This window comes from Salmo trutta, chromosome 25 (assembly GCF_901001165.1).
Source record: "Salmo trutta chromosome 25, fSalTru1.1, whole genome shotgun sequence".
NCBI classification, from domain to species: Eukaryota; Metazoa; Chordata; class Actinopteri; order Salmoniformes; family Salmonidae; genus Salmo; species Salmo trutta.
Window position 1 is genome coordinate 10,905,411 of NC_042981.1, and position 18,720 is coordinate 10,924,130.

An 18,720-nucleotide genomic window follows, 5' to 3' on the forward strand; every position below is an offset into this window, starting at 1 on the left:
TTGAAGCATGTGCATTGTCAAGCCATGCCTCTTTATTGGGTAAGCTAATACCATACTTAACCTATTGATGAATGATGTGGCATGAACACTCTCTATTGTATTCATGCTACTGTTTTTTAAATATCAAATTGTTCTATTAAAACGCTTGTAATGTGAACACCGGCCAATTTCCTCGGATTGTAGATAGTACAGTATTACAAAGAGACCATTCTTTCAAATATTTAAACCTTAATTCATAATTGTGGACATGGTGTGGTCCTTGATTTATCAAAGCAGGTTCAGGATTATATTTTGATTGTCTTCCTGTTATGTTACGATGTGACTCCAGGGCAAAGCAGAGTTCATGGGCAGGACTTTCGCCAAGCCCATAACCAAGATGGCTGATGAACACTACGGACCTCCACGTTTCCCTCCCCAACTCGAGTACTACCAGATCTATAGGGGGAACTGCACCGCTGGAGAGATGCTGGCAGCCTTCGAACTGCTGCAGGTGAGCCTGGAAATAGATCAACCTCAACATTATTTGTCCCAAAGTGGAGGGAAATTGATTATGGGACAAATAAAGGTAGAAGTTGAACGAACGTTTACTTTCAAAGTTGATGTATTCTGAGATTTCCTAGGTTAATAATAGTAAAACAAAATATTATTTTTGCCAATCATGTGACAATAGATTATTTGATTAGAGCCCAATGAATCAGTAATGCTGATATCTGTAACGTCTGTTCATGTTTCAGATTGGTCCTCATGGTAAAGCTGACCTGCCGCCCATCGACGGTCCTTCAGACATGGACCGTGGTCCCATCCTACCTGTCCCTCTGGGCATCAGACCAGTCCTCAGCAAGTACAGGATCGAGGTGGGTGTTAACCTCCTCTTGGTGTACAGGAAGTGTAGCTGTCAATATTGCTGTAACATTTAGGAAATGCTTATGTACTACTTATGAATGTGTTATGAATGGGTTATGAAGGCCTGATGTAGATACCCTTTAAATAAAGTGTTACTGAAATGTTCCCCTTTTCCAGGTGCTGTTCTGGGGGCTCAGGGACCTGAAGAGGGTCAACCTAGCCGCGGTGGACAGGCCTCGTGTGGACATAGAATGTGCCGGTAAAGGGGTCCAGTCTTCCCTGATCCAGAACTACAAGAAAAATCCCAACTTTGGCACCCTGGTTAAGATGTTTGAGGTGGTAAGTTCTCTTTAAAATCATTCCATCATTCACCTGGTTCTCACCTAATAACAACCAAAATATGACGACTTTCCCATGAAGTTGTGATATCGTCATGAAAACCACATCTTTACCTTACTGTAACAGGGGTAATGTGGTTATATGTGGTTATATGAAGTCTTCTCAACCAGAAAACCGTTGGTTGTAATGTGGTTATATGAAGTCTTCTCAACCAGAAAACCGTTTTACAACGAGGAAATTACACAATTAAGATACCATGTGCCAAATGTGGCCCGTTTATTTCCTGTGAACTTATGTTCTCCAGGATCTGCCTGAGAACGAGCTGCTCCACCCTCCCCTGAACATCAGAGTGGTGGACTGCAGAGCGTTCGGTCGCTACACCTTAGTGGGGAACCATGCTGTCACCACACTACGCAAGTTCATCTACCGGGCAGCAGACAAGCAAGCCAACAACTGGAACACTCAGGGTACACACACATGTACACACACACACATGTACACACACACACACACACATGTACACACACACATGTACACACACACATGTACACACACATGTACACACACATGTACACACACACACACACACACACACACACACACACACACACACACACATGCACCCGCACACTCACACACACCTCGTAGTGCCCTTACACTTTGCAGAGGTCGGGAAGATAAATTATTTGTACAAATGTTACTCATGCAGTCTTTCTCCTCCACCAGAGGAGATCATTGTCAACTACGAGCCAGAACCCTCCATCAAGAAGATGGAGACCATGGTTAAGCTGGACTCTGTAAGATCTCATCACACCATTACACGAATGTTCATTTGAATAATAAACTTGAATAAAACCTCCTGAGTTGTAATATGGCCGATATGATATGTTTTGTGGTCTTTTTCAGGGGTCTGATGCGGTGGTTAAAATTGAGGTAGGTGTTACGACGTCTCTGTTTCTTAATGTTAAAAGCATTTGTAGGTGAATGTTTATTTGTTAAAGGTTGTACAGTAGTTTAAAATAGTAAAAAGGCTATTGCAACCTGTAATCTAACCTGACATTGATGTTGTAGGAGGATGATAAGGGAGGGAAGAAGAAGAAGAGAAAGAAGGGAGGAGACGAGGTGGAGGAGGAAGAGTTTGATGAGAGCATGTTGGATTGGTGGTCAAAGTACTTCGCCTCGATCGAAACTCTGATGGAGGTGAGGCCATCCGTGAAAATGGCATTGTTATTTTGTTTTTTTTTGTACAGAATGTAAACTTGTATACAATTAAACATCATTATCATCTTATGGCTACATTTGGATACTCATGAATTCATTTTAAAAGGGATCCTTTCTGTGTATTTCATAGTATTGGTTTGTGTGTGACTCGGTAGATTCTCAAGGCTCAGGAGGCAGCTATGGCAGATGCCGAGGAGAAAGAGGACCAAGATATTTCTGCTGAGGGTGGAGGTAACAAATGCAATCCTACACTGTGAAAACACCAGAGCAGTAGATCTAGCACATCTAGGATTTATCTATATACATTTTATACAAATATACATAATTTTATGTATCTTCAATATGTTTTCATGTTAAAGTTGCTGATGTTTGTTAATTTGGTAGAGATTGAAAATGTGGATACCATAGATACAGACAAACCTTAAAGTATTGTAGATAGTCCAGCATAATCATGAATCTTTGCATATTGATAATTGGACTTTAAAGTAGAACGTAATTATTGCAGTTGAAGGAAATTATCAGGTTGTGTACTATGTTCACTTTCATGTCACTACTATACAGTATGAGCTGTCCTCTTGGAATCAGGACAACCCATACTACTAACCCTTCCCATAATCCCTGACCTCTCTGTCTTAGTTCATCTCTGCATACATTTACACAGACACGAATCCATTATGCCGGTCATGAAAGTTGGCTATGAAAAATATGAACAATGTTACGAATAAAACACACATAAATAGTTAAGTATAGATTTGAATTAACATGATACATAAAACTGTGTCACGGTAGTCGTAGGGTTGAGACCAAAACGCAGCGGTTATATGTACACTCATCTTCTTTTATTAGGACAAAGAAGGGAAACAAAAACAAAACACGTATACAAAAAACACAACGACGATAGACAGTCCTGTAAGGCATAAAGCTAAACACGGAAATATCTCCCACAAACTAACAGGTGAAAACAGGCGACCTAAGTATGACTCTCAATCAGCAACAACGATGTACAGCTGTTCCTGATTCAGAGCCACACCAGGCCAACACAGAAATACAACACTAGACCAGCCCCCTAGAAATACAATACAAGAACATACCCAACAACCCGGAACACATCAAACACCCCATCTTACATAAATACATATCTAATAAACCCCGAATCACTTAAATCAAATACCATTTCTACATAGATACACCACTAAACCCAGAAACACTCTACACAAAATAACCCTCTATATAAACACATAACCAAAAACATGTACAACAAATACCCTCTGCCACGTCCTGACCAAACTACAATAACAAATAGGCCCTTACTGGTCAGGACGTGACAAACTGTTTATATAAAACTAACTTAAACAAATATTTTTTGAATCCCAAATGCACTATTATGCAGAGATTGTGTGCAAAGTTTTTGACCTATTGGCTATATGTTGTATAAGTTATTCTGAAAGGTCTGTTGCACTAGTATTCACAGTGGCGATTTCAACATGAACAAATTGGTAGGGAAAGCTTAACTTCTATGGGCACCTGCGGGACACAGCTAGTGAAATATCAGGGCGGCAAATTGAAAAACAAGAAAATGTCATAATTCAACTTTCTCAAACATACGACTATTTACCACCATTTTAATAAAGATACACGTCTCCTTGATGTAACCACATTGTCCGATTTCAAAAAGGCTTTACAGCGAAAGCAAAACATTAGATTATGTTAGGAAAGTACATAGACAAAAATAATCACACAGCCATTTTCCAAGCAAGGACATCTGCCAATAAAACCCAAAACACAGCGAAATGAAGCACTAACCTTTGACGATCTTCATCAGATGACACTCCTAGGACATTATGTTACACAATACATGTATGTTTTGTTCGATAAAGTTGATATTTATATCCAAAAACAGCATTTTACATTGGCGCGTGACGTTCAGAAAATATTTTGCCTCCAATGCTCCCGGTGAATCAACACAACAATTTACAAAAATACTCATCATAAACGTTGATAAAATATTAAACTGTCATTCAAAGAATTATAGATGAACATCTCCTTTATGCAACCGCTGTGACAGATTTCAAAAAAGCATCACGGGGAAAGCACACTTTACAATAATCTGAGTACTGCGCTCAGAAAAATAAACCAGGCAATACAGATACCCACCATTTGAGTCATCTAAAATCATAAATAGCATTAGAAATATTCACTTACCTTTGATGATCTTCATCAGAAGGCACTTCCAGGATCCCAGGTCCACAATAAATGTTGTTTTGTTCAATAAAGTCCATAATTTAGGTCCAAATAACTCCTTGTTGTTTGCACGTTCAGTAAGCTACTCCAAATGTAGGAAGCTCGCCGAAGATTTCACGACAAAAGGTTATATTTACGTTTGTTGAAACAAGTCAAACGTTGTAAAACATCAATCTTTAGGGCCTTTTTAACTTAGAACTTCAATAATATTCCAACCGGATGATTCCAGTGTCTTGAAAAACGTTTTGGAACACAGCTACCTCCTCATGTAAAGGCGCATAATTGTGGCCTGTCATTCTCTCGGTCATCAGACTCCAGGAGGTCTTATTAGCTCTCTGTTGACTGCAAAAGCCTGAAACACGTTCTAAAGACTGTTGACATCTAGTGGACGCCTTAGGAAGTGCAAATTGAACCCCAAGTCACTGTATACTGAATAGGCCCAGTCTTGAAAAACTACAATCCACTTCCTGGTTTGATTTTTTGTCAGGTTTTTGCCTGCCATATGAGTTCTGTTATACTCACAGACACCATTCAAACAGTTTTAGAAACTTCAGAGTGTTTTCTATCCAAATATACTAATAATATGCATGTTCTAGTTTCTGAGCCAGAGTAGTAACCTGTTTCAATTGGGTACGTTTTTCATCCGGCCGTGAAAATACTGCCCCCTAGCCCAGACAGGTTAATCAACAAAGCTCATGATATGCATCGAAACCAGTACACTACACCGGCTACACATTGAATGCACTAATAACCAATCTCAAAAATGTGTTTTGAGCCACACACAAACATTGTAATGTTTGGGTTATGATCAGTTTATGGCTACTTCCCATATCTTTAACTCTTATTGCACGGAAGACCATGACAGTCGCACACTTTTATAGAGTCAACTAGCTAGTAATCAGTCTGCAATATTGCGACACTGCATACGTCTGCTAGTTACAAAGGGGCCCGGTTAACAATATGTAACATTTATAACGCTATTCCCTCGCTTCATCTATTGCACAGCTCCAGTTTCATCAAAGATACAGTAGCTTGCGAAAGTAATGCCCTTTGGCATTTTTCCTATTTTGTTGCCTTTCAACCTGGAATTAAAATTGATTTTTTGGGGCATTTGTATCATTTGATTTACACAACATGCCACCACTTTGAAGATGCAAAATATTTTTATTGTGAAACAAACAAGAAATAAGACCAAAAAACTAAAAACTTGAGCGTGCATAACTATTCACCCCCCCAAAGTCAATACTTTGTAGAGCCACCTTTTGCAGCAATTACAGCTGCAAGTCTCTTGGGGTATGTCTTTGTAAGCTTGGAACATCTAGCCACTGGGATTTCTGCCCATTCTTCAAGGCAAAACTGCTCCAGCTCCTTCAAGTTGGATGGGTTCCGCTGGTGTACAGCAATCTTTAAGTCATACCACAGATTCTCAATTGAATTGAGGTCTGGGCTTTGACTAGGCCATTCCAAGACATTTAAATGTTTCCCCTTAAACCACTCGAGTGTTGTTTTAGCAGTATGCTTAGGGTCATTGTCCTGCTGGAAGGTGAACCTCCATCCCAGTCTCAAATCTCTGGAAGACTGAAACAGGTTTCCCTCAAGAATTTCCCTGTATTTAGCGCCATCCATCATTCCTTAAATTTGACCAGTTTCCCAGTCCCTGCCCATGATGAGAGCTGTTGGGTTTTACATTTTAGTCTCATCTGACCAGAGTACCTTCTTCCATATGTTTGGGGAGTCTCCCACATGCCTTTTGGCAAACACCAAACGTGTTTGCTTATTTTTTTCTTTAAGCAATGGCTTTTTTCTGGCCACTCTTCTGTAAAGCCCAACTCTGTGGAGTGTCTGGCTTAAAGTGGTCCTATGGATACTCCAATCTCCACTGTGGAGCTTTGCAGCTCCTTCAGGGTTATCTTTGGTCTTGTGGTTGCCTCTCTGATTAATGCCCTCCTTGCCTGGTCCGTGAGTTTTGGTGGGCGGCCCTCTCTTCGCAGGGTTGTTGTGGTGCCATATTCTTTCCATTTTTTAATAATGGATTCAATGGTGCTCCATAGGATGTTCAAAGTTTCAGATATTTTTTTATAACCCAACCCTGATCTGTACTTCTCCACAACTTTATCCCTGACCTGTTTGGAGAGCTCCTTGGTCTTCATGGTGCCGCTTGCTTGGTGGTGCCACTTGCTTAGTGGTGTTGCAGACTCTGGGTGTCACACTCTGACCTAGGAGAGCTGTGTTTTCTCTGTTTAGTTAGGTCGGGGTGTGATGGGTGGGCATTCTGTTTAGTTCTTGTTTTTCTATGTCGAGTTTTGGGATGATCTCCAATTAGAGGCAGCTGGTTCGTGTTGTCTCTAATTGGAGATCATATTTAAGTTGGGGTTTGTCTATGGGGGTTTGTGGGTAGTTGTTTCTGTTTTGTTCCTTGTAACCTGACGGAACTGTTGACGGTCGTTTTTGATAAAATATGAGCTCTTTACACGCCGTGCCTTGGTCCCCTTTGGGCGACCCTCGTTACACTGGGGCCTTTCAGAACAGGTGTATATTTACTGAGATCATGTGACAGATCATTTGACACTTAGAATTCACACAGGGGGACTTTATTTAACTAATTATGTGACTTCTGAAGGTAATTGGTGGCACCAGATCTTATTTAGGGGCTTCATAGCAAAGGTGGTGAATACATATGCACGAACCACTTTTTTTATTTTTTTAAACAAGTTATTTTCTTCATTTCACTTCACCAATTTGGACTATTTTGTGTATGTCCATTACATGAAAATCCAATAAAAATCCTTTTAAATTACAGGTTGTAATAGCACAAAATAGGAAACACGCCAAGGGGGATGAATACTTTTGCAAGGCACTGTATTTATAACTAACCCATCTTCTACATGTATTTCTATGCTATGGGTATTACAGTCTGCCATCAAACATCAACACTGTAGCCTATAGGGTATTATAGCCAGCCTACCTCCAAACAGCTGTTAGCCACTGCTCCATGAACTACCACCAACCACTCCACTTGAATATTCTTTTCCATCTTGCTTTATTTTAATGGATGGCCATATTTTCAACTTTAGGTGGCTATCGAGCACCAATATGTTTTATCTCTACATTTCCTTCATAACGCTAAAGTTTGAAAGTGATTTGCTAGGACATAGTTAAGCTTGTCGACATGTTTCAGCTAGCTAAGATACCTAGGTTGAAGATGTGGTAACAGTGCGTGGTAAACAACTAGTTAGCTGTGAAGTTGAAACATTGGTCCAATCAAAGACATTGATTTATCTGACAAGCTCTCTTAGCAGGTGCTGCGGTGACGTAGTGTCCCCATGAGTGACAGCACCCTGAGCCAATCACGCGCAACCAGAGAAGATCAAAGACGCCTATGCGCTGTAATTTCTCTGTCTCCCCTCCACCACATTTAACATTTAAGTCATTTAGCAGACGCTCTTATCCAGAGCAACTTACAAATTGAGTGAGGCTAAAACAGCTGCATTTAGGAGCTGCCTTAAAACCTCTTAAATGTAATGGCAAAATGTTGATTTCCGCCTAAATAAACATACCCAAAACTAACTACTATTCCTGTGTGTTACGAATCCCTTTGGCCCAGCAGTCTAGCGGGGATGGATACGAGACCCGTAACATAAATCATGCAAATCATAATCGTGACAAGTAACAGTGACAACCAAAAACCACAGACAACTGAAATCTACCGTCAAACTCAAAAGGTTTATTTTAAACACACGGTAAAGGGGTGTGAGAAAAGGGGCTGAGCTGGACCCAAGCAAAGAAACAATAAGCCAAAAATACCCCTAGGCTAGACTAGCCTCTTTCAAGAACAGTTAGCTAACTAACCAAAAATACAGTGGGTGGTCCGCCCAGTTCTAACTAGGGTACTTAGACACAGTATTCCTATGGGTAATGTATGCCCATGGGCGACTTGTCTTAGTACCCCCTTTTCCCACCAAACAAACAAACAAACAACAAAACAATACTCACAGGATTACCGGACAAATGTGACATGTAGTTGTAAAAACAAAAGAGATCAATATAGAGAGAGGGGGACACAGAGAGAGAGAATGAACACAAAGATTGATCTGAGGAGAAAACAACTGACTGGGCTTTTAAACCAAGGGAAAGGGGCTGTGATAGGTTGAGGGAAAAGGAACAGGTGTCTTCTGATTGATGACTGATTGGGGAGTGATGATTGTCACCTGTGAGGAGGAGAAGGAGAGAAAAGAAGCACACACCGGATACATACACAGGATACCTGTATCCGTAACACTGTGTAATTACATGATTCTGATATGCAAAAACTTGGTATATTTGGAAAGAAGACATCTGGGAGATTGTGAGGAAATGATCAGAAGATAGATAGGAATTACATCGTTCAGAATACACAAGATCAAGCACACAAAAATATATATATATATTTTGAAGGTATTCTTTCATTGACAAGCTATAAGTGAGTTATTGATGACCAGAGCTGGAAACACATCAGATGGCTTCCACAACATGTGAACAAACTCAGAAAAAATGGGATTGATAGACCTAACAACTAGAAATGGGCAGATGTTTTCGTAAGTGGTGCCAGGTGTGGTCACGGGACATTTCCAAGTGTTCCTAAAGCTCTCCAAAGTGGCATATGTCTGTAAATTAGATAATTCCAGTACTATTACATATTTGCAATCCCTAAATGCTAGTTGTTCAGTATAAAAACACAATTTCTACCACATCAACCTCACTCCAACATTGTGGTGGTGTTATGGGGTATCCAGGGTACATTCAAGTGTCCTTTCAATCTCACCAAAGTGTCAGAATGTTGTAATTGCACTGTTTTGCACACTGGATGTGCGTAAAAGTTATTGTTCACTATAATAACGAAATTTCTATTCTACATATTTGCAATCCCTAAATGCTAGTTGTTCAGTATAAAAACACAATTTCTACCATATCAACCTCTCTCAAACATTGTGGTGGTGTCGGGGGACATACAGGGGATATCCAAGTGTTTTTTCAACCTCTCCAAAGTGCCTGAACGTTTAGCCTAGGCATATCCAATGTATTGGTCCCACATACAAATTAACTGTTTACAAAAACAATATATAAGCAACAGAGTTACATAAAAAATATATATAAAAATGTCTTATCAAACACAAACACATGTGTCCTTCACTAAAAAAGGTGGAAAAATATAAATAAGCTGAACTATTTACGTGTTGGTTTTACATCCCAGGTGTAGATGATTAGATTTCACTTTCACCATAGCTTGTGCATGTCGTGATAGTCTTCGAAGCAGTCCCTCTCTGACCAGGAAACAAAAAGCGAACTGGCATTTCACCCTTTTTTTCCCACTGTGTTTTGTGCAATGTTTTGGCATGTGTGTTGGATAGTGGCGCTCACCTTGAGTGGGGTGTCTTGTGACGGTTGTGAGGTTGATTTGGGCCCCCAATTCAGCCATTTCCAACACCGGCTGCTCTCGGGGGCCAACTGGGTGAGAGGGGTTTGACATTTAGCTTTGGCCATCTGCTTGTGGAGAATGAAAACATTTACTGTAGCAATGTCCACAAAGTGGTAAAGAAAAGTCTTGTACCACCTCCTGGTCTTGTGGAGGACCTGGTAGTAGCCTATCAGAGCATCAGATAGGTCGACACCCCCCATGCTGGCATTGTAGCCCTTCACAGAAACAGGAATGGGGACACTCTTCCTCACTCATGCCCCAATGGCATTTTTCACCCTCCTTGAGACATGGTCGTTACTGAATGCCTTATGCTGTGTGGTGAGCATGGTTACTTCCCTATTGTCCTTCCATTTCACAAAAAGCAGCTTGTTAGTCCTGATCCAACGTATGGTCCACCTCTCCGCTGTCTTTGTCATGTCGTTTACCTTGGTTTTGGGGAAAGCGATTATTTTAGGACTAATGGTGCCACAAGCCCCTATTTTATTTTTCAAGGGGTCAATGAAAAGTGGATGTAGAACCATCAGACGGGGTGATTGACATAGCAGTGGGGGGTGAAGGCCTTGACCGTTCGGGGGCGCTTGCTGGGAGGGGTGGCTCCCAAACGTCATCATCCCTATCCTCTGTATCCTCCACTCTGTGGTGAATCAAATAAAGGGATACATTGTTATGAAGACACACAGAATTACAGTTGACTACATTTACAAAACGACATTACTGTAAAGTAAAAACACCAAGCCTCAACTTTATCTGTGACCTTTATTTAACTAGGCAAGTCAGGCAACACCGGCCAAACCCGGACGACGCTGGGCCAATTGTGCGCCGCCCTATGGGACTCACAATCACGGCATAGAAGGTGTGAAGCACACACACACACACACACACAATGCAAACAGTAACACTTTGGAGACAAAGGCAAATGTGAGAACCACAAATAAACAACGGCCATGAGAGTTTAGTGGCCTCTCCAAAGTTACAAGGATGAAACTTAGAACAGGAAACAGTGAACTAATATGAAACATAGACAATAACTGCTTTGGAATTATATAACATTGAAATGACTTGTTACATAGGCCAATGTAAACTAAATCCAAAGCACAAAAAGTAGACATCTTATAAAAAACGAAATACTTATAGTAAATTAGCTGTATAAAGTAATGAAAATCATTTACTTACAGATCTAAAAGTGGATCCAATCCATCTAGAAAGCAATCTTTGCCGGATGAGTCGAAAATCCTCTTTTTAGGTTCCTGTTCGATATTCTTAGTTTTGACCTTTTTCCCGACCTTGGGAAGCCATCTTTTACGCTAAAGCCATTAAATTAAAGCAATGAAATCTGTTTACAATGTAATGTAGCGTGCTCGGTGCGTCTCTGAACCAGGTAGCAATAGTTGACATTACGCATAAAAGGTTCTAGGCCTTGCTTTGTCCCACCCAGGTCAAGTGCATATCCCTGGAAAGCTTATCTCATTGGCTACAAGACTGTCAAGATGCCATTGTAGCCAATCCCCTGTGTAATAGATGCCTACGGGGCGTAAGCAGGCAATGTCATATTTGTGATGCGCAAAGATATAGTCACTCCATGGACATGTAATGTTGCCATTAAGTCATACATCATCAGATAACATGGCAATAGGTTAGATTGGTTCCTACCTACCTAAGGATTCATTTGATACCCCCCCCCCATGTAGCTATAACTCAAACACAGACCAAATCGAAGCTTACCTTGTAAGATGTTTCCTGTTTGGTGAAAACGTTGTTTATCAATAACGGTAGGTCACAGGCAGACAAATAATAATATGGGGACTTTACATTTACATTTACAAAACAATACAATGGGAACGCGATCACGTACACTTTATTAGATCAAGCAATTCTTTAAATAAATTTAATTGGGTGTTAACTGTTATATTGTTGTGACATGAAATGACAGAATTGCAAATCTCCTGGATATTGGTGGGCTGTTCACTGACTGTTCATATTCATATTGTTTTTGCAACTTTCACCCCTCACCCCTCACCCCTTGTTCCCTAACCTATACTCAGAGATCAAACCTGATGACTCTCCTGTCAAAGGAAAGAAAGGAAAAGGAAAGGACAAGAGGAGGCCTGGAGACATGCCAGAGAAGAAGAAGCACAAACTCAATGAGCTGCAGGTATGTGGTCACTCAATACCACCCAGCGAGCAAAACTGATTCCAGCGCCTTCAGAAAGGATTCACACCCCTTGACTTACTCCACATTCTGTTGTGTAACAGCCTGAATTCAAAATGGATTAAAAATATATAGAACCTCGCCCATCTACACACAACACCCCATAATGGCAGTTAAAAATTAACAAATGTATAGAAAATGAAATGCAGAAATATCTCATTTACATGAGTATTCAAACCCCTGGGCCAATACTTTATAGAAACACCTTTGGCAGTGATTACTGCTGTGAGTCTTTTGGGGAGTAAGTCTAAAGGGCTTCGCACACCTGAATTGTACAATATTTGATCATTATTCTTTTCCAATTCTTCAAGCTCTGTCAAGTTGATTGTTGATTATATATATATATATATAAAAAATGTATATATATATATTTTTTTTTATACATTTTACGTATACGTTTTACATACATGGTACTTTTATATACAGTATTCACGTCATGTGTGGCTCAATTGGTAGAGCATGGTGTTTGCAATGCCAGGGCTGTGGATTCGATTCCCACGGGGGACCAGTACGGGAAGAAAAAAAATGTATGAAATGTATGCATTCACTACTATAAGTCGCTCTGGATAAGAGCGTCTGCTAAATGACTAAAATGTAAATATACGTACAGTGTATTCAGACCCCTTCATTTTTTCCACATTTGTTATGTTACAGCCTTATTTTAACATTTATTAAATTGTTTTTCCCCCTCATCAATCTACACACAATACCCTATAATGACAAAGCAAAAACAGGTTTTTAGAAATGTTTGCAAATTTATTAAAAATACAAAAATGAAATATGACATTTACATAAGTATTCATACCCTTTACTCAGTACTTTGTTGAAGCGATTACAACCTCAAGTCTTCTTGGTTATGACACTACAAGCTTTGCACGTCTGTATTTGGGGAGTTTCTCCCATTCTTCTCTGTAGATCCTCTCAAACTCTGTCAGGTTGGATGGGGAGTGTCGCTGCACAGCTATTTTCAGGTCTCTCCAGAGATGTTTGATCGGGTTCAAGTCCGGGGTCTAGCTGGGCCACTCAATGATATTCAGAGACTTGTCCCGAAGCCACTCCTGCGTTGTCATGGCTGTGTGCTTAGGGTCCTTGTCCTGTTGGAAGGTGAACCTTTGTTCCAGTCTGAGGTCCTGAGCGCTCTGGAGCAGGTTTTTATCAAGGATCTCTGTACTTTGCTCCATTCATCTTTCCCTCGATGCTGACTAGTCTCCCAGTCCTTGCCTCTGAAAAACATCCCCACAGCATGATGCTGCCACCACCATGGTGCCAGGTTTCCGCCAGACGTGACGCTTGGCATTCAGGCCAAAGAGTTCAATCTTGGTTTCATCAGACTAGAGAATCTTGTTACTCATGGCCTGAGAGTCATTTAGGTGCCTTGTGGCAAGCTCCAAGCGGACTGTGATGTGCCTGGAGCTTGCCACAAGACCGTAAAGGCCTTAAAGGCCTAAAGACCGTAAAGGCCTGATTGGTGGAGTGCTGCAGAGATGCTTGTCCTTCTGGAAGGTTTTCCCACCTCCACAGAGGAACTCTGGATGCTCTGTCAGAGTGACCATCGGGTTCTTGGTCACCTCCCTGACCAAGGCCCTTCACCCCCGATTGCTCAGTTTGGCCGGACGGCCAGCTCTAGTATGTATGTACAGTATGTATGTATGCATTCGGAAAGTATTCAGACCCCTTCACTTTTTCCACATTTTGTTACGTTACAGCCTTGTTCTAAAATGGATAAAAAAAATATATATCCTCATCAATCTACACACAGTACCCCATAATGACAAAGCTGAAACAGGTTTTTAGAAATCTCTGCAAATGTATTAAAAATAAAAACAGAAATACCTTATTGACAGAGGTATTCAGACCCTTTGCTATGGGACTCGACATTGAGCTCAGGTGCATCCTGTTTCCATTGATCATCCATAAGATGTTCCTACAACTTGATTGGAGTCCATCTGTGGTAAATTCAAATGATTGGACATGATTTGGAAAGTCAAGGGGTCTGAATACTTTCCAAATGTACTGTACACACACTGAACATATAAAACATTAAGAACACCTGCTCTTTCAATGACATAGACTGACCAGGTGAATCCAGGTGAAAGCTATGATCCCTTATCAATGTCCCTTATTGATGTCACTTCATTCAGTGTAGATGAAGGGGAGGAGACAGGTGAAATAAGGATTTTTAAGCCTTGAGACAAATGAGACATGGATTGTGCATGTGTGGCATTCAGAGGGTGAATGGGCAAGACACAAAATGTAAGTGCCTTTGAACAGGGTATGGTAGTTGGTGCCAGGCGCACCGGTTTGTGTCAAGAACTGCAACACTGCTGAGTTTTTCACACTCAACAGTTTCCCGTGTGTATGAAGAATGCCTAAAGGACACCCAGCCAACTTGACACTGTGGGAAGCAATGGAGTCAACATGGGACGCTTTTGACACCTTGTAGAGTCCATGCCCTGACACATTGAGGCTGTTCTGAGGGCAAAATGGGTGCAACTCAATATTAGGAAGGTGTTCTTAATGGTTGGCATACTCAGTGTATATACATACATACACACATGCATACATACTGAATATACACGTTGCTAGACAGACATTTTCAAGTCTTGCCATAGATTTTCAAGCCGATTTAGGTCAAAACTGTAACTAGGCCACTCAGGAACATTCAATGTTGTCTTCGTAAGCAACTCCAGTGTAGATTTGGCCTTGTGTTTTAGGTTATTGTTCTGCTGAAAGGTGAATTTGTCTCCCAGTGTCTGTTGGTAAGCCGACTGAACCAGGTTATCTTCTAGGATTTTGCCTGTGCTTGTAGCTATATTCTGTTTCTTTTTATTATAAAAAAACTTCATAGTCCTTTCCCATGACAAGCATACCCATAACTTAACCCACCACCATGCTTGAAAATATGAAGAGTTGTTTTGTTTTGTTGGATTTGCCCCAAACATATTGTATAACGCTTTGTATTCAGGACAAAAAGTTAATTTCTTTGCCACATTTTTGCAGTGGTACTTACGTGTCTTGTTGCAAACAGGATTCATGTTTTGGAATATTTTTATTCTGTACAAGCTTCCTTCTTTTTACTCTGTAATGTAGGTTAGTATTGTGGAGTTACTACAATATTGTTGATTCAGCCTCAGTTTTCTCATATCACAGCCATTAAACTGTAACTGTTTTGGCCTCATGGTGAAATCCCTGAGCAGTTTCCTTCCTCTCCGGCAACTGAGTTAGGAAGGACACCTGTATCTTTGTAGTGATTGCATGTATTGATACACCATCCAAAGTGTAATTAATAACTTCACCATGCTCAAAGGGATATTCAATGTCTGATTTTTTTATTCTTACACATCTGCCAATTGGTTCCCTTTTTTGCGAGGCATTGAAAAACTTTTCTGGTCTTTGTGGTTGAATCTGTGCCTGAAATACACTGCTCGATTGAGGGACCTTACAGATAATTGTATGTGCAGGATACAGAGATGGAGTAGTTATTAAAAAGTATTGAACACTGAATTACTTCATGCAACTTATTATGAGACTTGTTAAGCACATTTTTACTCCTGAACTTATTTTGTCTTTCCATAACAAAAGGGGTTGAATACATTTTAGCTTTAAATGTTTTATTAATTTCAAAAATGTTCCACTGTGACATTATGTGGTATTGTGTGTAGATCAGTGACACAGAATCTCAATTTAACCAATTTTAAATTCAGGCTGTTCAAAACAGAAGTCTGGGCAAATACTGTATAGTCTGTTTTTGTATTTATTCATTAGGTGTACCCCAAGGAGTTGGAGAAGGAGTTTGATAACTTTGAAGACTGGCTTCACACCTTCAACCTGTTCAGAGGGAAGGCCGGAGACGACGACGACCAGAACATGGCGGACGAGGACAGGATTATTGGCAAATTCAAAGTAAAACCCCTTTCTTACCTTCTTCTTTGTCGGCGACAGACGAGAGAAGGAAGTAGACTGGTCTCAGATCTTCTTGTGCTGTACATTAAATTCTGCCATGGTTGTTCAATGACTATAGGAGTTGTCTATAGGAGTTGTCTATTGGAGTTGTCTATACAGCATACAAATATCTGGCACCAGGTTAGGAAGAAACTGTACTGAACATAGGGAGTCGATTATTTTGTTGAATACCACACCCCACCCAATCCTGACATAGTGATGTGACATGAAATAACATAGTTGCATGCAAAGGGTAAGCCCACACAAAACACAGCCCTTATTTTAAGGTTTCTAAAATCCCCTATGGGAAAAATGAATGGTGTAAAAACGATTGGAACCATTTCCCTGTTTGACCGCTAGGTTTTATGGGTATTATGACACCTCCACTGTGGCTCTCTATTTCAGTCCAGAATCTAACACAATTGTGCATGTCTGTTTGTGTTTCAGGGATGTCTGTGCATGTACAAGGTGTCAGATTAGATGTGATTGTATTAACTCTGCGTGTATCTGTTTGTGTTTCAGGGTTCTCTGTGCATGTACAAGGTGTCAGATTAGATGTGATTGTATTAACTCTGCGTGTATCTGTTTGTGTTTCAGGGTTCTCTGTGCATGTACAAGGTGTCAGATTAGATGTGATTGTATTAACTCTGTGTGTATCTGTTTGTGTTTCAGGGTTCTCTGTGCATGTACAAGGTGTCAGATTAGATGTGATTCTATTAACTCTGCGTGTATCTGTTTGTGTTTCAGGGTTCTCTGTGCATGTACAAGGTGTCAGATTAGATGTGATTGTATTAACTCTGTGTGTATCTGTTTGTGTTTCAGGGTTCTCTGTGCATGTACAAGGTGTCAGATTAGATGTGATTGTATTAACTCTGTGTGTATCTGTTTGTGTTCCAGGGTTCTCTGTGCATGTACAAGGTGTCAGATTAGATGTGATTGTATTAACTCTGCGTGTATCTGTTTGTGTTCCAGGGTTCTCTGTGCATGTACAAAGTGCCAGTGTCAGATGAGATGCAGAGGGAGATGGGCTTCGACTCCAACATGGGCATGTTCCAGAACATTCCAACCAACGACCCAATCAACGTTGTAGTCCGGGTCTATATCATCAGAGTATGTACACACCACAAAACTACACTACACTGCACAACACAACACTACCCTACACTAAGTACTACTTACAATCCTACATTTCAGAATTAATCTGGGAAGCTACAGACATTAGACTATCCTGTGATTATTAACATGTAATGTCTTGATTGTCAAATAAAACCAAGTAAACAATTTTCTGAAGGCAACTGATCTGCATCCAGCGGATATCAATGGAAAAGCTGATCCATACATCGCTATCAAACTAGGAAAATCAGACATCAAAGATAAAGAGAACTACCTCTCCAAGCAACTCAACCCTATCTTTGGCAAGTAAGTGGAGAAACTCTAAAAACAATATTTAGTCCATATCCACTAACATTCATGATGTCGTAGTAGAATGAATGAATTCTTAATAGCATACGAGCTAGCCAAGTAATTTACTCTGAAGACTGCCGCTGCTTGTATAGTTAGAGCTTGCGCATTTAAAGTGTAAACATGTTGAAAATAATAACCATAAGTTATGACCAAAGACTTTAAAAAAGTCATTTATTTTGAACCCATCAGATCTTTTGACATCGAAGCCACATTTCCCATGGACTCTACACTAACAGTGTCCGTCTATGACTGGGACTTAGTGGGCACTGACGACCTGATTGGGGAGACTAAACTGGATCTGGAGAACCGTTACTACAGCAAGCACAGAGCCATATGTGGCCTCCCATCCAAATATGCCGTGTAAGTACTATTACAGTAGCCTGACGACACACACTTAATTCTTCCGCAGCTCTGTCGTTCGCTACATACTTTAGATTGACACTGACATCATTAAAGTCATTTGTGGTGACGAGGGGCACGAGGGGCGTTGTACAAAACAAAGTCATCAGTGATTGGATCGTCTCTAACCAATCAGAGTATCAAAGCCAATGACGAATTCTCAAATCGCCACTTCACCCACGTGTGTTCTGGCTCTGGCCCTGGACCAATCAGACAGCCCCAAATGTGTTTGCATCGGTGAAGGGTCGGTGAGGTACTCAGATCCAGACTCATTGCAGGGAAGAAACTAATGTGGTCATGGCGTAGCGTTTGGCCAGAGCAAGGATTCTGGGTAGCCAGACAACTATTACAGCAAGCACAGAGCAAAATGTGGCATCACAGCCAAATATCCCATGTAAATACTATTACAGCAAGCACAGAGCAAAATGTGGCATCGCATCCATTTCGGTGAACCCTCTCTTTTGCCTATAAATATACGTACAACACAGGATCCTGTACATGATGCAATTCAGGACTGACCTAGATAAATAAACCATACATAAATAAATACCCAATATCTTAGAACTGCATACAATTTGTTTGTCTCCATCTTTATTTTTTTCGTCCC

General features: G+C 40.6%; 1 protein-coding gene across 1 annotated transcript in view; it reads left to right on the forward strand.

Moving 5' to 3' along the window:
* LOC115162009 (otoferlin-like) overlaps positions 1-18,720 on the forward strand; it is a 48,109-nt gene that overhangs the window by 22,762 nt on the left and 6,627 nt on the right. The window contains exons 22-34 of the mRNA XM_029712909.1: positions 329-490; positions 735-854; positions 1,021-1,182; positions 1,487-1,649; positions 1,909-1,979; positions 2,089-2,115; positions 2,254-2,382; positions 2,559-2,634; positions 12,142-12,251; positions 16,074-16,211; positions 17,223-17,360; positions 17,542-17,669; positions 17,904-18,074. Of these exons, the coding sequence (XP_029568769.1) occupies positions 329-490; positions 735-854; positions 1,021-1,182; positions 1,487-1,649; positions 1,909-1,979; positions 2,089-2,115; positions 2,254-2,382; positions 2,559-2,634; positions 12,142-12,251; positions 16,074-16,211; positions 17,223-17,360; positions 17,542-17,669; positions 17,904-18,074 (1,595 nt within the window). The remainder of the gene's footprint in view (positions 1-328; positions 491-734; positions 855-1,020; positions 1,183-1,486; positions 1,650-1,908; positions 1,980-2,088; positions 2,116-2,253; positions 2,383-2,558; positions 2,635-12,141; positions 12,252-16,073; positions 16,212-17,222; positions 17,361-17,541; positions 17,670-17,903; positions 18,075-18,720) is intronic.